Below are 21217 nucleotides of genomic sequence, written 5' to 3'. Positions count from 1 at the left end.
GGCTTAAGGACAGCTTCTACCCCACTGTGATAAGACTATTGAACGGTTCCCTTATACAATAAGATGGACTATGACCTCACGATCTACCTTGTTGTGACCTTGCACCTTATTGCACTGCACTTTCTCTGTAGCTGTGACACTACTGTTATTGTTTTTACCTGTAACACATCAATGCACTCTGTACTAACTCAGTGTAACTGCACTGTGTAATGAATTGACCTGTACGATCGGTGTGCAAGACAAGTTTTTCACTGTACCTCAGTACAAGTGACAATAATAAACCAATACTGATACCAATAGATGAGTGCAGGAGGAACAGGAGCAGCAGTCGGCTGAATGATCTCTCAAACCTGCTCCACCATTCGATGTGATTGCACCTGATCTCATCTCATCCTGAGTCTAGAGTCTTTGCTGCCTAACCTCCAAAGCCATTGATCACTGGTAAGTTTAAAAATCTGTCTTGAATATCCATTGATTCAGCCTCCACAGTTGACCAGAGTGGAGAATTCCAAAGATTCACAATGCTTTGGCAGAAGAAATTCCCACTTGTCTCAGCAATAAGATTGGCTCTCCTTCTAAAGCAGAACAAACAGGTTAGTTCTTTCTTCATTAACTAACCTCCTAATTCCTGAAATCAACCCCGTGAACTTTCTATGCAATGCCTTCAAGGCAATTATGTTCTTCCTTAAATAAGACCAAAACTGCACACATAACTCACGTGATTGACCTGTACGATCGGTTTGTAAGACAAGCTTTTCACTGTACCTCAGTACAAGTGACAATAATAAACCAATACCAATACCTGATCTCAAAGTCCTACATGGTTGTTGCAAAACTTCCCCCTTTTATACTCTATCCACCTTGTAATAAAAGCTATCATCCTATTTGCCTTGTTATACTTTAACACTAACATTGTGTTTCTTGTACAAGGACTCCCACATCTCTCTGAACACCAGTTTTATGTTCACACCATTTAAATTCAATTTAAACAATATTCTGTTTTTCTAATTTTCCTACAAAAATGTTAAATCTCCCATTTCTCCCCATTGTACTCCATCTGCCATAGTCTTGCCTACTTAGATCCTTTCGCAGGCTTTGTTTCCCTCACACTAGCTTTCCATTGTCAGCAAACCGGAATACACCCAGCCCCTTCTACTGGGAACCACTAATGGGGTTCCTCTTCATCTCGGCCAGATTCACAGCATATCAAACCCCAGAGATCCACGATGATTTCTGTGGAGTTATTCAGACCCTGTTTAGCTGACTCGAAACAAATATAAACTTGGATTGAGGATTTTTTTTGTTTTTACACAGTGTATGAATGTTTCCAACAACACGTCACATATACGAATCATTCATTTTTACTTATTAAGATCACAGTCAATGAATGTTGCCCAACACCTGGTAAGGATGTAAAACCGTAGTACAGGTACTTAATAAAAAAAAAAATCAAGATTGATTGACTTTCAGGTTAGGGCACTAAAGATAGTTAAGGAACCAAGGCAGCTAAATGGAGTCAGCAGACAGAAAAGCTCTGAACTAAATGAACACCACAACAGGTTGGAGAGGATGAATGGGCTGCTTCGGTTCCTATGTGCAAAGTGGAGGCAAATCCATTGAGAACCTTTCACCCAATAAACAATAGGAAGATCCCAACACTTTTTCCATCAACAGTGAACAAGGGGTTAAAATCAGACCAAGAATGAGCGATTCTGAATTGTGTGATCCACAGTGAAATTTGTCCTCTTAAGGCATACTCTCTTCCAGGTCTCCCATGCACCATGGATGAAAGAGACTGACCATCTATTCCTGGGGCCTCAATGCCACTGTACTGTCAGCTGGAGGGAGCTACGTGGAAGGAACTTTGCTGGAGGTGATCTTGTTGTCTTACTGCTCCATCCTCTCAGTAACTTTTCAACAGCATAGTCAAGGTCAGTGGCTGGTATGTCTCATCATGCTAAATTTTGACTCTCACTGTAGATGACAAATCCCTCTGGGTGAGGGAATCAGAACGACCCCATTAGTCACTTTGCTCCAGTTAACAGCCTATAAATTGCGCATGCTTCCTCGCTGCATGGGAGGCATGCATATCACACCATCCAGTCTTTCCATAACCTCTCCAAGAGATTCTTTGCAAAGCTGCTGCATTTCTTGTAGTTCTCTCTTTAACGCAGCCTCTTCAGCTTTTAGCTGTGTGATCACCTCCAGTGCTGTGAGACACCCACTGTCTTGTTTTGCAGAAGGAAGCTTAGTTCTGATGGCAGCGGAATTGGCTCTCAGTGCCAACCTGACGTGGCCATGTCGTCTCCTCTGGTGGCTAATTCTGGCTTGAAGTGCTCCCAGCTTCTTTTCTATGTCACACTGTGCTGGGAAGACTGATTCAAGCCTCCCTATGTGAGATTGACTCTCTCCCTCCTGGTCTTCAGTCTACAAAAAGACAGGCAGCTACAGATCAAGTTTCGCAATGCAAACTGCATCTTGATGCAGTGATGTGGACTTGAGTGGTCCCAATGTCAAGTGCAAGGCAGTATCTTTGATAGTACAACAGTCTCCCAGCCCATCCCTCCCACAGTGCAGCACTCTCCATGCTGTTCCTCTGACAGTACAGCACTCCCAATGCTCTCCTACAACAGTGCTGCATTCTCTCAGTGCTGCCCCTCCAATAGTGAACATTCCCAGTCCTCTCTGACAGTACAGCGCTCTATCAATGCTGTTATTCTGATAGTGCAGCACTCTCTCAGTTCTCCTCTCTAACAGTACAGTGTTCCTTCTGGACTGTACAAAAGTGTCAGCCTAGCTTGTGTGGACTGTGGCTTAAGCCTGCAATGTCCCAACTCGAGAGCAGAGATCTATGTTGTGGTTACTCAGGCACTGATCAGAAATTCCCTGTTCATGGCAATTCGGCAACTACTCATTTCAACTCCCTTTCCTTGCTCTGATTTGTTTCATTGTGGGCATTAGCAGATTGTGTAGGGTGACTACATTTTAGGCCCCCAGTAAGATTGCACTTGGACATTATGAACTGGTCTGGTTTCCCTACACAGGGAAGAAAATGCTTGCGATAGATGGAGTGCAGTGAAGGTATTGTACGATGGAAAATGGTTCATTAATGATCTAGTTGTAAGGAGTCCATTACAGAAGAGTGACCATAACATAAATAAAATTCTGCATTAAGACAGAAAGTCAAGTAGCTGAAACCAAAACCAGGGTCCTAAATCTAAACAAGGAAACTACGAAGTTATGGGAAGAGAACTGTCAGTGATAGATTGAGGAGCTTCATTAAAAGGGATGACATTTAACTTTTAAGGATGCAAGACTGCAGCAGTTATACATCCCTTTCGGCCACAAAAATACAAAAGGAAAGCATCCCAACCATGGGTAACAAAAGTTAGGGATTGTACTAGATCCAAAGAGGAATTATGTACTATAGCCAGATAAAGAAGCAAGCCTACAGATTGGGAGCAGTTCAGATTTCAGCAAAGAAAGATGCAGAAATCAGTTCAAAGAGCCAAAATATGGTCTGAGTATAAATTTGTCTGGAACATAAACGTGGACTGTAAAAGCATCTACAAATATGTAAATAAAATGATTCGTTCAGTCAAGTGTTGGTCCCCTGCAGTCAGAATTCAGAAAATTCATAATGTGGAGCAGGGAAACGGCAGAGCGATTAAACAAATACTTTGATTCTTTCTTCATAAAGAGGACACAAGTAATTTCCCAGGAACGTTAGGGATCAAGAATCTAACAAAGGTGAGGATTTAGATTGAGAGATATGTATAGACAGGACACGAGACTCTTCTCCACAATGGTGGCCATTGATCCTTGTACCCACTTGTGAGTAGAGACTGTCTTAAAATCTCATTTTGTGGAATATGCTGGTGGAATTGACCATTAACGTGGCACCAGATGTGACCAGATTGACCTCATTCAGCATTATGGGAGTAAATAATGTATCTGTTCGACTGGGATCCACTCTTTTCCAGAGGCACCTGACACAGCCCACACTAACCAGGTTGATCACATCATCCCCCAATTTACATATGTGTAATCTGTTTGATTTTCTTTTGGTTAAGGTACAACAGGCTGATACGCTAGGGCACGTTGACATGAGGAAAAAGGATGTGCTGAAACTTTTGAAAAACATGAGGATAGATAAATCACCAGGGCTGGATGGGATATATCCAAGGTTATTACGGGAAGCAAGGGAAGAGATTGCTGCACCTTTGGCAATGATCTTTGCATCCTCATTGGTCACAGGAGTAGTGCCAGATGATTGGAGGGTGGCAAATGTCGTTCCTTTGTTCAAGAAAGGGAGTAGTGACAACCCTGGGAATTACAGACCAGTGAGTCTTACTTCAGTGGTGGGCAAATTACTGGAGAAGATTCTTAAAGACAGGGTTTATGGGCATTTGGAGAAGCATAGGCTGATTAGGGACAGTCAGCATGGCTTTGTGAGGGGCAGGTCGTGCCTCACAAGCCTGACTGAATTCTTTGAGGATGTGACAAAGTATATTGATGAAGGTAGAGCAGGGGATGTGCTGTACATGGATTTTAGTAAGGTGTTTGAGAAGGTTCCTCATGGAAGGCTCATTCAGAAAGTCAGGAGGCATGGGATCCAGGGAAATTTGGCTCTGTGGATTCAGAATTGGCTCACCCATAGAAGACAGAGGGTGGTGGTAGATGGAGCGTATTCTGCCTGGAGGTCGCTGACCAGTGGTGTTCCACAGGGATCTGTCCTGGGACCCCTGCACTTTGTGATTTTTATAAATGACTTGAATGAGGATGTGGAGGGGTGAGTTAGTAGGTTTGCAGATGACACAAAAGGTTGATGGTGTTATGGAAGTGTAGAAGGTTGCTGTAGGTTACAACAGGACATTGATAGGATGCAGAGCTGGGCTGAGAAGTGGCAGATGGAGTTCAACCCAGAAAAGCGTGGAGTGATATATTTTGGAAGATCACACTTGAAGGCAGAATACAAAGTTAAAGGCAGACTCTTAGCAGTGTGGAGGAACAGAGGGATCTTGGGGTCCATGTCCATAGATCCCTCAAGATTGCCACGCAGGTTGATAGGGTTGTTAAGAAGGTGTATGGTGTGTTGGTCTTCATTAGTCAGGGCATTGAATTCAAGAGCCAAGAGGTAACATTGCAGTTCTATAAAACTCTGGTTAGACCACACTTGAAGTAGTGTGTTCAGTTTTGGTCGCCTCATCATAGGAAGGATGTGGAAGCTTTAGAGAGGGTGCAGAGGAGATTTACCAGGATTCTGTTGGATTGGAGAGCATGTCTTATGAGGATAAGTTGAGCGAGCTAGGGCTTTGCTCTTTGGAGTGAAGGACGATGAGAGGTGACTTGATAGAGGTGTACAAGATGATAAGAGGCATAGATTGAGTGGACAGTCAGAGACTTTTTCCCAGGGCGAAAATGGCTAACACAAGGGGGCATAATTTTTAGGTGACTGGAGGAAGGTATAAGGGGGATGTCAGGGGTAAGTTTTTTGACAAAGAGTGGTGGGTGCGTGGAACACACTGCCGGCAGAGTCTGTGGAGGCAGATGCATTAGGGACATTAAAGAGACTCTTATATAGGCGCATGAATGATAGAAAAATGGACGGCTGTGTGGGAGGGAAGGGTTAGATAGATCTTAGAGCAGGATAAAATGTCAGCACAACATTGTGGGCCAAAGGGCCTGTACTGTGCTGTAATATTCTATCTCTCCCTTGAACAGAATCAGTGGTATAACACATAGCACAACAGCAATGTAATGATCTGGGACTTAGCTCTGTGCAAGTTCCAGGAGGCAACTTGGCCTCAAGCTGTTCAGTACATATATCACTGGACAAAATTCTTTCTCCCAGCCAATAGCTCTGTGGGAGCACTTCTTTATCTGGCCTTTTCCAACTCACCTCCATCTTCCAAGGCAGTGAGGAAAGGATAATAAATGTGGTCTTGCCTCTGACATAGAAATAATCATTCCTTATACTGGAAATGTGTCATCTTTGTAGCTGCCTTTTATTCTGACTGTTTTGAGTTATCAAGGTGTCAGGGAAATGCGCCTGACTAGAGGTGGCTCTCCAAACTATCAGACGTTTTACTCTAATGTACAACAAAATCAAAAGGTTTACCGTTTTACCCTTGGTCTTTTGCCTGTCTTGTAGTTTCAACTGCAGCTTCAGGATCTCAGTGGAAAGGTTATCTATTTCTCTGAAGGTATCAGGGTCAATGTGGTCCCCTGACTGGTTCAGTGAGCATTCAATGGGTGTTATACCATTTGCATTCAGTGGGTCCTGGGTATCCTGCAGCTTAGCAGTCAGCACACTTTCCTGACAAAAAAGACGTTTTTATTATTAACTTTACCTTGTGTCTCTGGTATCACGCATTGTTTTACACACTCAAGATTAAGCTAAAGAGGCTGACAATCCCCTAGCCAACATGTACCATCCTCTGAAACAACATCACCTATTTATGTTAATGCACTGCGGTTATTAACACCATAGCTGCTGAGATAATTAGTTTATAAAGCTATGTCTTGCTTTGTGTCATACTTGAAGGAGAAATGCTGGGAATATTGGAATGGGACAATGACTGCCACATGTAAATCACCTGCTCAAAGTGGGAAGCTTGCTTGGGTGGGGGTAGGGACCCCCTACCCCCACCCCCATTTGGATACGTAATGGACCTCAAACTGAAAGTTGGTCATGGAGGCAAGTGAAGCTCTGCTAGTGTAGGAATATGGTTGTTCTGCATCTCAAAATATGATGCAAAATGCAGTTCCTTCTCCAAGAAGCTACTTAAATATCTTTGTATAATCTCACAACATGTTCAGGGTTGAGTCAGGGATACTGCTTCTGGCAAAAATGATCATCTACTGGGAGTGCTCATTAGGAAATCACAATTTCTCACCACTTAACTCAACTTGGTGAAATCAGCCCTTATAACCCCATGCTCATTTTGATATTAAGAGAGCATCACCGGAGTGTCAGTACTGCCACCCAGCTGGATTTGGGGACAGTTCTATTTCTACTACACCGCACAGACACAGAATCACTGTCTTACCATCCACTGCCAAAATAGGGGCTCCAACTGCTTCCACTCCAGGTATGCCTCCAATCGCATGTTCTCACATTCTAGGAGCTGCACAAACTACAGCAATAAAGTGATGTTAGCAGAGAAACAGCAGGAGGCCAGATCATTGCTGATGTCCTAAGGCAGCGGAAAGCAGGCAGAGGAAGCACTTGTATGCCATCACTGTATCCTCACTCGACCACAATTAGAAAATCCTAACATTACAGGCACTGACAACGTTCACCATACAGATCTGTAAAATGAGGAGAAATTGTTGCCCCACTGCTATAAATCTCACATTCCTATTGAGTCTTTATATCCTGTATTAATTCTGGTCCATTAACAGCACTCTGTGTTTCAGACTGCGGCAAGTCTGTGCGGTTCATTGATTCAAGCCAGGAAGGCAACTGGAACTGGCTTCAATTAGATCCTGGGGCTGGAAAACAGAAACTGTCCAAGATTCTCACTTCTTGGTCACTATCCACCAATCTGTGCTGAAGTACCCCCCGAACATACACTGGACAGGAACAAGTTCAGCAGCAATTATGATTCTCCCACCGTTACCATATGAAGGATGGCATGAACGATGCCACAGCACCGAGAGGCACCACCGTCAGAAGCTGGCATTCAATGACACTGCACTACCCCAAGAACAATCTCTTAACTCCACAGCACAGGAACGGGCACTGCTAACACAAGCAGTGATACAAGGGGTGAAGAGACATCCAGCTATGCAGTTAGACAGCAGCAGACTGAGACCAGCTTCTGGGTGTCGGCACTTACAACTGGAGAGGCTGCAGGCTCACAGGATAAAGGGGTGCTTATAAATGGGCAATAAATAGCTTGTAAACAGGGAGAGGCAGAATATCCAGGACCACCACTGTAGAAAGGGAGTGTTGCATACAGTCTGGGATAGCCAGCTCACCTCACTGCATTGCACAGGATCTTGGACTAGACGTGTTTCTTTTGCAGACAAGTGATCAAAGCTTTGTCCACTGCGGCATCCTCTAGTGTACAAGTGTATCTGAAAGGCAATGTCACAGATCAGAAGGAGACGCTTCTTTCCTTGTTCTGTGATGGCTTCTGCTGCAAACTGAAACAAAGGTCCAATGCAGAAAGGGGGCGGTTACGCCTTCCTGTCTCTACTGAATTAAAGCCCTTTTCAGGGACAATGACTTCACACAAGCCCATTCTTGTGATTTCTTCCTGCATTCTCTACAGTAGGACATTAAAAGCACAAGGGATTAAGCTGGCAGTTGGGATTTGGTCCAGATGATCTCACATGGAGAGGAATAGTATTTACCCAAATGGTTAAATGGCCCTTTTCTGTGCTGGAATGGTTCATGGATGTGTGCTACACACAGGCATCGGACACAAACTGAATTATCCATCACTTCAACCACATCCTACATTTGTCCATGGGAGCCTGTCCACCATGAGTGGCACCATCCCACTGTGCATGTTGTAATCAGTGTGGACTCAGACATGTTGGGATTGAGCTGACATGGATAACCTTTGGCTTTGCTCACACCATTAAGGCTCAAATAAATCACTACTTAGTCACAAATTACAGCCTGTATCTTATCTGATGCAGCACCATGCTGGCTTTGACCTTGGCCCTGGGGAGGAGGTGAGAGCATTCACTAGTAAAAATCAGTGGCCTTGGAACTCCACCGTGTTTTAATGATTGAGCTGATGACTATAGCAGCAGTGTGCCAACAAGTGTTTCCTGCATTTCAGTAGTGGTTGAGGCCCAAGACCCAGAGCACTACTGTGCTGTCTGGGACTAGGCAGGGGAAGGGATAGAGGGCTGCAGGTGTTGGGCCAATTGCTAACCTGACTCCAAACAGGTAAGTAACCTGGTGGTGGGGATTGGGGCGTTCAGCAGCAGCATCAGGGGGAATTGCTCGGTTGAGGATCTATGATGAGAGTGTTGAGGGAGATAAGGTGAAGAGGGAAAGGTGTAGTGGGTGAGGGTAGGGTAGGGGACAGCCAATGTAGTAGTTGGGGAAGAAGAATGGCTAGGAGAGGTTGAGGGCTGTGGGCCAAACACAGACAGATGGGACTAGCTTGCTGGGCAACACAGTCGGCATGGACAAGTTGGGTTGAAGGGCCTGTTTCCCTGCTGTAAGACTATGACTAAAGGAAGGTACATAAGGGACTAAGTTTAATGGGGTCCTTGTCTGGTGGACAGCTGTGAAGATCTAATTGTCTCTGGAGTGCCCAATGGTGGTCAGTCTTTGGAACAACACAACTTCATCTACGTCTGACTTGCCAACTACATCAGATTTGTAAGCATATTTCACAGCACTAAGTGACCAGTGCAACTTTTGGAGTAACCCATGATCATTGGGAGATTATTGTTATCGTACCTCACAAGTATGCTTAAAATCTTGCACTGCTTAAATCCTTATAATTCAACAACCAGACTGGAGTGTTGAGTACCTTGTAGAGGGTGCTACACCACTCCTGCTGAGCACTGTGAAGACTCTTCCAGCGGAATCGCAGTTTTCCGTGTAACCACTGCAGGTACCGCACATCCATCCCCACAGCGTGCTTGCCATCCCCACTGTCCGATCTCTCCATGGGCCTTACAGCAGCAGTCTGCCTGCACTGAAAACAAGAGTCATCATTGCAGATACTGCTGGTCACTGGGAACCCTTAGCAGCTCCAGCATCCTCGTATGACGATAAACTAAAGTATTAAAAAAAGCAAGTTTGCACTGTTATCTGCTTGAGAATCTAAGCTTTTCAGTATTCTGGGTCCACGAGCTTACCATCAGACCTTCATAAAGAAAGTCTAGGATGCATCCGTGTTCGCCAAAAAGGGCACGAGTGACAGCGAGATTAGTGGGCGGGACATGTACATTGATATTCTAGGGCACGTCTTTATTAGGGAGCAGGAGGTGTTGTGTGTCTTGAAAAACATTAAGGTGGATAATGCTGGGGCCCATAGCTTCCTCCAGTGCGCCTGCTGCAGGCAAATGGGATGAGTGTAGATCAGCAAGGACAAGTTGGGCCAAAGGGGCCGTTTCTGTGCTGTACAACTCTATGACCCTAGATCTCTGCTTCCAAAAGACATTCCAAAGACGTACGGGTTAGGAAGTTGTGGGCATGCTATGTTGGCGCCGGAAGCGTGGCGACACTTGCGGGTTGCCCCCAGAACACTCTATGCAAAAGATGCATTTCACTGTGTGTTTCAATATACGTGTGACTAATAAAGAAATCTTATCTTATCTCCATCACAGAAGCTAATTCAATTCACTCCAAGACATGCCTGAGAGCATTGGGTACCGCAGAGGCTACAGACAAGACAGCAGGGTCCAATGCAATGATCTCATCTTCTGCCTGCAGCCTTCTGAAACAGTACTGAAACAGTTCTACTGCAGCTTAAGTCTTTAGCACTGCAGCTGGGGTGCTGTCTCATCTGTAGCCTCTGTAGTACCCAGTGCTCTCAGGCAGGGCTTGGAGCAAAATGAACTGGCATCTGTGATGGGGATCTAGAGTCACAGAGTTGTACAGCACATAAACAGACCCTTCAGCCCAACCCATCCAGGCCAATCATGAAGCTAATTCCATTTTTTGCCTGCATTAGGCCCATATCCCTCTCCTCTTTTTTTTATCCAAGTACCTGTCCAAATGCCTTTTAAATGTTATAATAGTATCTGCCTCTACCACCCTCTGTATAAAAAAAACTTGCCCCTTTAAATTTCTCCCCTTTCACCTTAAACCTATGTCCTCTAGTTCTAGACTCCCTAGCCTTGGTATGGATTCTGACCTTTCTATGCCCCTCATAACTCTATAAACCTCTCACCCCTCAACCAGTGAGAATAAACCCAGCCAATGTACTCTCTCCTTATAAGTAAAGCTCTCCATTCTAAGAAACATCCTGGTGAATCCTTTCTGCACTCTTTCTAATGTTACCATATCCTTTCTGTACTGTGGGACAAGAACTGGACACAATACTCCAAGTGCGGCCTGTTCAATGTGTTGTATAGCTGCTACATGACACCTCTCCTCTTATACTCGTGGTGGATGCTGTCTTCACTACCCTATCCACCTCTGTCGCCAATTTCAGAGAGCTATGAATCTGCACCCCAAGGTCCCTCTGTACACCAACACTCCTAGGGTCCCTGCCATTTACTATACATGTCCTGTTAGTATTTGACATCCCAAAATGCATTAGCTCACTCTTGTCTGGATTAAACTCCATCTGCCACTGCTCCGCCCAACCTTCCAAATGATCTATGTTCCCCTGTTTCCTTTCACAACCTTCTTTGCTATCTATAACTCCGCCAATTTTTGTGTTGTCAGCAAACTTACTAATCAGTCCACCTACATTCTCCTCAGGAAAAAGCTGGGACAGATCACCCATTTAACACTTTTGGCTGAAGATCACTTCAAATATTTCAGCTTTTTCTTTGGCATGTGGTGGGCTCTACAATTATTAAAATGTGGATGTTCTTGGTGCTTCATCTTCCTGTTAGTTGTTTAAACCACCATTAGTCAGGATTGCAGTAATTTGATCATGGATTGACGAATTTGCAACAGGTTGTTTTGTTGAGGTTGAGGTCATAGGTTCATCTTTCACGTTGGTTCGCTAACTACCTGTCAGAGACCCAGTCTGCTAATTACCCAGTCCGCTAATTACCCAGTCCTTTGGGACTCTGCCAGCTTAGTCAGTGACAGTGCTATCTGGCTGCTCTTGGCGAAGAGCAATGAAGTACACCCTCACTACAACTTACGCCTTTCTACTTTCAGTATTTCAAGTTAAACACAGGAGAGCACTGATTCATCAGCTGAGAAGTGGTTAACAGAAAGTTTTAACTGGAGCTATGAGACCTCATGGGGTCTGGAATCAACATTGAGGAGTCCCAGGGCTATTACCCTCTCACTGTAAACAAATGTGCCGCAAACTCTAGTGTGTCTGGCCTGCCACTGGGATAGGAGCTATCAAAGGAATGTGGTGGAAATGTTGGTTATGTTGGCCGCAGATATGATTCCTTCAGTATTAGTACTTCAAATGCTGTGGGCTGAAAGGTATTCTTACCGTACAGAGTGATATCTGATCCTCCACACACAGCCTTTGCCGGTCCAGCAGCTCCTCCAACAGGTGGATTTTCTGGATTAGCCAAGAGAAGACCAGGAGGAGATCTCGGCTGCCCCGAGTGCCATCAGCGGGGAGTTGGTAGAAGTCCAAGAACCCATAACCATAGTAACAAACTGCAGTCTTCACATATTCAATCTGGTGAGCTGTGCCAGGGTGGGGAAGAGAGAGGCAACCTGTCAAATGCAACCTGTTGTACAGGTTTCTTCCATCACTTTAATTAACAGCATCATTTCAATTAGTCATGCCTGAGACACACATCTGCTCTGCAAGTCCTCAACGAGAGGCTTTTCCTGCATTTGTGAATGACCCTGAAATATATTAACAAGTAACAAAAGAACAGCAGGGGACCATTTAGTGCTTCAAAACTTTCCTGTCATAACATGAAAATCAGGAATAGGCTAATTAACCCTGAGTCTCTCCACAATTCAATATGATCACAGCTGATCTATTGTTGGCTTTGACATCACTTTCCCCCTCAACCAATAGCCCTTCATTCCCCAGTTGTTTAAATGTCTCTCAATCATTGCTTTGCATATATTCATACCACTCTAAGGTAGAAATTCACGACTCTGAGAGAAAAAGTTTCTCCCCACCTTCACCTTAAATTATTCCCTTTTTCTGAAACTACATCCTTTAGTTCTATATACATTCACTGTGGAAAACATCAAACTTCCTCAGAACCTTATGTTTCAATAAGATCACTTCTTGTTCTTCCAAACTCTAATTGACATATGCTGAGCCTGTTCAATCTCTCTTAACACACAAACCCCTTCATCCCATCGATCATTCCTGGCGAATCTTTTATGCACTGCTTCCAATGCAATACATCCTTCCTTAAATGTGGAAACCAAAACTATGCACAATGCTCCTAATTTTACCTAGTGAAATTGCATCAAGCTGTCGTTATACCCCCATAATAAAGGCCAACATTCTATTAGCCTTCCTAATTACTTGCTGCACCAGTATGCTATCTTCTTGTGTTTCATGTACAAGAACCCCAGATCCTCTTTGAAATGTAATGTTTGTAGTCCCACTTTGTTTAAATAATAACTTCACTCTTCAAATGAGAATAACCTTAGATTTTCCCACATTTTACTCTATTTTCCAACTTCTTGCCCACTCAGTTAACCTGTCTATATCCCTTTGCAGGTTGTTTGTGTTTGGAATTACAACGTAGTGTCTGATAGCCTTTGCTCCATACCCCTTGACATCATCACCCAAAAAAATCCATTAATCTCTCTTACAAGCTCCAATTATCCAAGTATGCACAGCCTTTCAGGAGAGTTTGGATTTCCATTATTCTCTGTGAAAAAACTTCCTGATTTCACTGCCGAATGCCCCTGCTCCCATTTTAAGATTAGTTCCTTTGTTCTGGATTCCCTCACCAGAAGAAATTAATTCTCTGCAAGTACCTACCAAAGAGAGAGACCTTGACGTTTGTGAGGATGGCGTACGGCAGGCTAATACACTAGGGTATGTTGACATGAGGAAGAAGGATACGCTGGAACTTTTGAAAAACATTAGGATAGATAAATCACCGGGGCCAGATGGGATATATCCAAGGTTATTAAGGGAAGCTAGGGAAGAGATTGCTGCACCTTTGGCAATGATCTTTGTGTCCTCACTGGCCACAGGAGTAGTGCCAGATGATTGGAGGGTGGCAAATTTTGTTCCTTTGTTTAAGAAAGGGAGTAGGGATAACCCTGGGAATTACAGACCAGTGAATCTTACTTCAATGGTAGGCAAATTACTGGAGAAGATTCTTAGAGACAGGATTTATGGGCATTTGGAGAGAGACAGGATTTATGGGCATTTGGAGAAGCATAGGCTGATTAGGGACAGTCAGCATGGCCTTGCGAAGGGCAGGTCATGCCTCACGAGCCTGATTGAATTCTTTGAGGATGTGACAAAGCACATTGATGAAGGGAGAGCAGTGGATGTGGTGTACATGGATTTTAGTAAGGCGTTTGATAAGGTTCCTCATGGAAGGCTCATTCAGAAAGTCAGGAGGCATGGGATCCAGGGAAACTTGGCTGTGTGGATTCAGAATTGGCTTGCCCATAGAAGACAGAGGGTGGTTGTAGATGGAGCGTATTCTGCCTGGAGGTCGCTGACCAGTGGTGTTCTGCAGGGATCTGTTCTGGGACCCCTGCTCTTTGTGATTTTTATAACTGATTTGGATGAGGCTGTGGAAGGGTGGGTTAGTAAGTTTGCTGATGATACAAAGGTTGGTAGTGTTGTGGATAGTGTAGAAGGTTGCTGTAGATTACAACAGGACATTGATAGGGTGCAGAGCAGGGCTGAGAAGTAGCAGATGGAGTTCAACCCGGCTAAGTGTGAAGTGATATACTTCAGGAGATTGAATTTGAAGGCAGAATACAAGGTTAATGGCAGGACTCTTAGCAGTGTGGAGGAACAGAGGGATCTCGGGGTCCACGACCATAGATCCCTCAAGGTTGCTGCGCAGGTCGATAGGGTTGTTAAGAAGGCATATGGTGTGTTGGCCTTCATTAGTCGGGGCATTGAGTTCAAAAGCTGTGAGGTGATGTTGCAGCTCTATAGGACTTTGGTTAGACCACACTTGGAGTATTGTGTTCAGTTCTGGTTGCCTTATTATGGGAAAGATGTGGAAGCTTTAGAGAGGGTGCAGAGGAGACTTACCAGGATGTTGCCTGGATTGGAGGCCGTGTCTTATGAGGATAGGTTGAGCTAGGGCTTTTCTCTTTGGAGAGAAGGAGGATGAGAGGAGACTTTATAGAGGTGTACAAGATGATGAGAGACATGGATCGAGTGGACAGTCAGAGACTTTTTCCCAGGGCAACAATGGCTAACACGAGGGGACATAATTTTAAGGTGATTGGAGGAAGATATAAGGGGGATGTCAGGGGTAAGTTTTTTTTTTACACAGAGAGTGGTGGGTGCGTGGAACGCACTGCCAGCAGAGGTTGTGGGGGCAGATACATTAGGGACATTTAAGAGTCTCTTAGATAGCCACATGAATGATAGAGAAATGGGGGGCTACGTGGGAGGGAAGGGTTAGATAGATCTTAGAGCAGGATAAAATGTCAGGACAACATTGTGGGCCAAAGGGCCTGTACTGTAATGTTCTATCCTATCAAATCATTTAGCCATTTTGAACTCCTCAACCTTCAGTACTAAGGAATGGTTATGAAACCTGGCTTTGTTATTTTAGCCTTTAAGCGAAGATCTCATTCAGCTTCTAGATCCACTCTAACAACTAAGATCAACAAACATAACTCTGCTTCTGTGTATGGAACCAGCTACCAGAATGAGAAGCTACCTTGCAGTTCCCACTAAGCAGCCTAGAGCAGGCAGTAGGTACATGAGATGCTGGGAGTGATATATTTTTGGACACTGAATCAAAGGGGCCTGGTATTTAGGTGGGAAAGTGGATAAGGTACAGGATCAGCCACGATTTTACTGCATGGTACAACAGGTTTGAAGAGCCACATGACACGTTCCTCCTCTTCCTTATTCTCATCTTCTCATGTTTTAACACCTATTTTACGTGGGCTTCAGAGAATCTGCAAGGTAATTTTTTCCAATACGGTACCACCCTCAATGTCGGCATAGGAAGCTCTTCTGTTGCCTTTGGCCCCGCCTCCCCAATTTTCCACTCAACAGGTTCTCTCATAATTTCTGTGGTCAGAAGTGGGAGAGCAAAAGACATTCCGTGAGAAGGGTGTAGGGACAAATTTAGCCATGGATCACAAGAAGCTGTGGGGAGCAGCAACAATTTCAAAGGCAATAAGCATATCCACTTCTCTCAGGCAAGAGATACGAGTGTAAAGTGCACATGTTCCATTGATGAGATGGACTCTTGACCTCACAATCTACCTTGTTTGACCTTGCACCTTATTGTCTACCTGCAATGCACTTCCCTATAGCTGTGACACTTTACTCTGTATTCTGTTATTGTTTTTACCCTGTACTGCCTCAATGAATTGATCTGTACAAACAGTATGCAATGACAATAATCTACCCTTCAAACTGGCTGTAAAATGCTTTGTGGCACCCCCAAGACTGTGAAAGGTATTACAGAAATTCAAGCCTTTCTTAAACACAATCACACCTGAGAAGTTGCACCAGAGAATTTTTCAGAAAAAAATCTCCATCAACACTGATGTTATAGAAACACAAAAACTGGAGGAGGTGAATCAGTCTTTCAAGACTGTTCTGCCTTTTAATGAAATCACAGCAAAAATACTATCACTCAGTTAGTCACAGAGTTACACAGCATGGAAACAGGCCCTTTGGCCCACCAGGTCCATGCTGACCATCAAGCCCCCATTTACATTCATCCCTATTTTATTCTCCTTAATGCCCTGAAAATATAATATCTAGAAAATAATGAAATTACACATAACATCAGAAATACAAGCCCAGTTTGTGGAATTGCTCATGAGTTTAATCTTTGGAGTCTAGATATCATTCTTGTCAATCCATGCTGCATTACCTTCGAGGCCAGCAGTTTTAGTCCAAAACAAAAGAATAGTATGGTTCCCGTGTCTCATTCATTTCATGACTTCTATATATTTTCACCATGAAGGAACCATGCTTTTGTTTTGTTTTGGACTAAAATGGCAAATCTTGTATTTAGTAACAGGCCGTCCCTGGGTTACAAACACCCAACTTACAGACACCCCTACACAAGCTCCCATAATATTATTAAATTCAAAACTCAAGTGTATGTACATATGTTCCTTCCTACAAATGACAGAACTAGTTTCCTCTCTCTCTCCCCTTTTAGTAATTGTTCTTTCCTATCAGTCTCATGTGTTTTAGATGCCATTCATTACAATACTGTGGAGGTATAGTTACCATATCGAGTGATTTTTGTGTATTTCCCGACTAATAGACAAAAATCGACTTATGGACGTCTGTAAAAAACAGAACCTGTTCGTTACCCGGGAACAGCCTGTACTCTGAAATCCATTAAGCTCAGTTTTGCAGATTTGTTTAATCTATTAATAAACCTTTGAAATTTAATGCTTCCATTTATAATGTTACTGTGGGTGGCCATTCAGCCCATCAGGTCCATGCCAACTCCCAGCAATGCAATCCCAACAGCCCATTCCCTTTTCCCCTGCAATTTATCCTCTTCTTCAAGCCAATCAACTCTTCTTTGCTTATTTTGTCACTTACCTACACTAAGGGGTATTTCACAGTGGCTAATTTACTTGCCACCATGTCTTTGGTACGTGAAAAGAAACCAGAGCGCCTGGTGGAAATGCACACGGCCACATAGAGAACATGCAAAAGTGCTACGTCACCTATCTTTATGTTTTCTTTTTATCTTCTCATCCAAGTAATTATGGTAAATGGTTACAGCATCAACACGAATCCCTGCAGACCCCGATTATCATATCAATAATTTGCCTTCAATTCCATGAGCTTAGTTAAAATCTTTCGTGAGGAACATCCATAGACATTCTCTCTCCAATTTTTTAGTCATCTCTTCAAAAAATTCAATCAGAATTGTCAGGTATGACCTACTCTTTACCAGTTGAAGCTGGCTTCCTTAACTCAGCTGAAAGATTTCAATCATTCCATCCCTAATTTTCTAATAGAGGTTAGACTAATTGGTCAAATTCCCTTTCCTGGACCTCCAGGGGATGGGAGCAGGAATGCTTGTGACTGACACCAATGTCTTCTCTGCACCTTCTGGTAAGAAAATCATCCCAATACTAAACAAAAAGGAGACAGAGTTGATCACAACAATTCCAAGATATATCCCTGTTCAGCATGGGTACTTGCTAGGGTCCTAGTGAAAAGATTCCAAGTCCTTGATGAAGAAGTCTGATCCAATAGTCAGTGTGAATTCAGAGCAGGACGCTCCATGACTAACAAGTCCTCTACACTGGGCTCAAAACAAGGGAAAAATAAAGCAAAAGGCAACAAGTAGCTCTCAACCTGGCATTTGCTTAGCAGCAATGATATTGGCAAAGAAAAGCACTATTGGATGAGTAACCTTTTCTGATAAGATGTTGAGTGGTTTTCATTTTCTACTGCCTTTTGGAGTAACTTATGCAATATTAATTTCAGTATTACTCCAAGACAAGGAACAGGAAAGTGTACTGAACAATGTGAGATATAGATGTGATACAGGCTTCTTACAATAATATACAATGGATTGCTTCTTACCCAAATCTGTGGCTGGACAGTTCTCGTTTTCACTGATCAGTTTCAGGAGACAATATAGCAACTTCCAGAACTCAGCTGTCTACAGCAAACAAGAGTTAAATGTGGAACATAGCACGACCCCAGCTAACCCCAACTAACCCCAACATGTCCTCCTAAACCAGTGATACACCGCGCCGCAGCATATCCCCTTTATCCAGTACAACCCCAACCACCTCAATACACATAGGGTGTGACCATCCCCTGATACAACCCCAACCCTACTCCTCACCCACCTAGGCATTAATAAACCTCTGATATAGCACGATCCCAAATAAAAACTGTACATGCTGGAAATATGGGACATAATGTTGCAACTGTGCATGTCATTGGTGAGACACTTGGGAATATTGTGTGCAGTTCCGTTCACCCAGTTATAGAAAGGATGTCATTAAGCTGGAAAGGGTGCGGAAAAGATTCACGAGCTTGTTACTGGGACTGGAGGTTTTGAGTTATAAGGAGAGACCATATAGGCTGGAACTTTTTTTTTCCTTAGGAGCGTAGGAGGCCTTATAGAGGTATATAAAATCAGGAAGGGCATAGACAATGTGGACGGTCACAATCTTTTAGGGGAGTATAAAACTAGAAGGTGGGTATGTGGAATGAGCTGCCAGTGGAAGCTGGAGCAGCAGGTACAATTACAATATTGGAATTGGTTTACTATTGTCACTAGTACCAAGGTACAGTGAAAAACTTGTTTAAAAGAAATGTGTACAGATACATGGGCAGGAAAGGTTTAGAGGGACATGGGCAAAACAGAGGCAAATGGGACTAGCTCGTACAGACATCTTGATTGGCATGGACGAGTCAGGCCATTGCCCAGCTGTATTACTCTGTGACTCTAGCTCAGCATCTGTGGAGAAGGAAAGTGTCAGCAGAGATTGGAACCATGGACGGTTTCTCCCTCCATAGATGCTGCCTGACCAGCTGAGTGTTTCCAACATATTCTGATTTCCAGCATCTCTGTGCTTCCCTTTATGCGAATTCCCCGGGGGTGGTGGTGGGGGTGGGGGGTGGTGGTGGGGGTGAGGGCTGGTGGTGGGGGTCGGGGTGGGGGTGAGGGCTGGTGGTGGGGTTCGGGGTGGAGGTGAGGGCTGGGGTTGTGGGGGCTGGTGGCGAGGGTGTGGCGGTGAGGGCTGGGGGAGGTGAAAGGTGTGGGGGTGAGGGCTGGGGGCAGTGAGGGGTGTGGTCTGGGGTGTGGGGGCGGTGAGGGGTGTGGAGGGGGTGTGGGGAAAGCGGGGTTGCTGGCTATGGGGGCGGTGAGGGGTGTGGAGATGAGGGCTGGGGGTGAGGGGTGTTGGGTGTGGGGGCGGTGAGGGGTAGTAAGGGGTGTGGGGGCGGTGAGGGCTGGGGGTGAGGGGTGTTGGGGGGTGAGGGGTGTGGGGGCGGTGAGGGGTAAAGGGGTGTGGGTGAGGGGTGTTGGGGGGTGAGGGGTGTGGGGGCGGTGAGGGGTAAAGGGGTGTGGGGGCGGTGAGGGCTGGGGGGGTGAGGGGTGTGGAGGTGAGGGCTGGGGGTGAGGGGTGTTGGGGGGTGAGGGCTGGGGGGTGAGGGGTGTGGAGGTGAGGGCTGGGGGTGAGGGGTGTTGGGGGGTGAGGGGTAGTAAGGGGTGTGGGGGCGGTGAGGGCTGGGGGTGAGGGGTGTTGGGGGGTGAGGGGTGTGGGGGCGGTGAGGGCTGGGGGGTGAGGGGTGTGGAGGTGAGGGCTGGGGGTGAGGGGTGTTGGGGGGTGAGGGGTAGTAAGGGGTGTGGGGGCAGTGAGGGCTGGGGGGGTGAGGGGTGTGGAGGTGAGGACTGGGGGTGGGGGCGGTTAGGGCTGGGGAAAGCGGGGTTGCTGGCTATGGGGGCGGTGAGGGGTGGGGGCGGTGAGGGGGGTGGGGAAAGCGGGGTTGCTGGCTATGGGGGCGGTGAGGGGTGGGGGCGGTGAGGGGGGTGGGGAAAGCGGGGTTGCTGGCTGTGGGGGCGGTGAGGGGTGGGGGCGGTGAGGGGGGTGGGGAAAGCGGGGTTGCTGGCTATGGGGGCGGTGAGGGGTGGGGGCGGTGAGGGGGGTGGGGAAAGCGGGGTTGCCCAGGGTGAGGGACCCGCAGTTACCCGCCAACTCCCGCTCTTGCCGTCCGAGTCCTTGAGAGCGGTGTCACTCCCATCTGCACTCTCATTGGTGGGTGTGGAGCTGACACGCCCCACTCCCTCCAACTGATTCGCCCTCCTTTTGATTGACGAGGCTTTCGAAAGCAGCTGGAATTCTAATTGGTCGGTGCTGCTGTCAATCATCAAGCAGGCTCGCGATGTGACTCACCACCTCCTTTCTGTCGAACTTGGCCTGACGGAAAATCTCCGGGCTGAGGGGAGCGGCGGCCCCGGCCCCGGCCCCGGCCAGCACCTTGCACAGAGCCGTGATCGCCGCCTTCACCGTCATTGTTCGGGTCCAACCCACTCGTTCCCGCTTCAGGCGGCAGTTACAACCAATAATGCAGAGAGGAAGCCAAGATTTGCCGCCTGACTTTGGCTCTTGGCCTCTGTCCCACATCGCCCCTGCACGGCCTGGAGGACTCATCGCGCCACGGTTTCTCGTCGGTGTCACTTATTACTGCACATTATTTTACAAATATAATTTTACAATGTCGCCAAACCACGACCAAGTGGGCCTGAAAACCCCCACCCCCGCGTTCCTGAAGCTTTTTGCTGAGGTGGGGGCTGATGTGATTCAGACTGCAGGTAGGTGGAATAAGTACTGCAACAATAACATAGGATTATAAAACTCTTTAACGTTGATCAGCAAACTACACAAAAATCAATGCAAACTACACAGAAATTAATGAACACAGAACACTGAGAAAGTATTAGAAGGGGG

The 21217-nt window shown here is 45.5% G+C and overlaps 1 protein-coding gene across 3 annotated transcripts; it reads right to left on the bottom strand.

Moving 5' to 3' along the window:
* Nucleotides 1–883: 883 nt before the first annotated feature.
* On the bottom strand, nt 884–21054 carry tedc1 (tubulin epsilon and delta complex 1). Of its 3 annotated transcripts, none has more exons than XM_052022385.1 (8): nt 20458–20638; nt 18336–18414; nt 12111–12313; nt 9507–9674; nt 7987–8085; nt 7053–7139; nt 6122–6319; nt 884–2427 (listed from the first exon to the last, which is right to left on the bottom strand). In XM_052022385.1, the coding sequence occupies exons 1-8, from the start codon at nt 20635–20637 to the stop codon at nt 2047–2049; spliced, it is 1395 nt and encodes a 464-aa protein (XP_051878345.1). In that variant the 5' UTR covers nt 20638; the 3' UTR covers nt 884–2046. The 3 variants fall into 3 exon arrangements, with proteins under 3 accessions (XP_051878345.1, XP_051878344.1, XP_051878346.1); XM_052022384.1 differs by lacking the exon at nt 20458–20638 and adding an exon at nt 20663–21052 and having other exon boundaries at nt 885–2427; XM_052022386.1 differs by lacking the exon at nt 20458–20638 and adding an exon at nt 20663–21054 and having other exon boundaries at nt 2291–2427; nt 6130–6319.
* Between the last annotated feature and the right edge of the window lie 163 nt (nt 21055–21217).

The sequence above is a fragment of the Pristis pectinata genome, chromosome 8 (genome assembly GCF_009764475.1).
Source record: "Pristis pectinata isolate sPriPec2 chromosome 8, sPriPec2.1.pri, whole genome shotgun sequence".
Lineage (NCBI taxonomy): Eukaryota > Metazoa > Chordata > Chondrichthyes > Rhinopristiformes > Pristidae > Pristis > Pristis pectinata.
This window is presented reverse-complemented; position numbering and strand designations above follow the sequence as displayed.

What these genes read in the sequence shown, in the direction of transcription:
- tedc1 (XM_052022384.1), bottom strand. Translation starts at nt 20,920, where the DNA reads ATGAGTCCTCCAGGCCGTGCAGGGGCGATGTGGGACAGAGGCCAAGAG. An exon ending in CCCTATTTTGGCAGTGGATG is followed by an intron (nt 6,320 to 7,052) that starts GTAAGACAGTGA and finishes CTTTTTTGTCAG; the next exon opens with GAAAGTGTGCTGACTGCTAA. An exon ending in AAAAGACCAAGGGTAAAACG is followed by an intron (nt 2,428 to 6,121) that starts GTAAACCTTTTG and finishes GTCTTTTTGTAG; the next exon opens with ACTGAAGACCAGGAGGGAGA.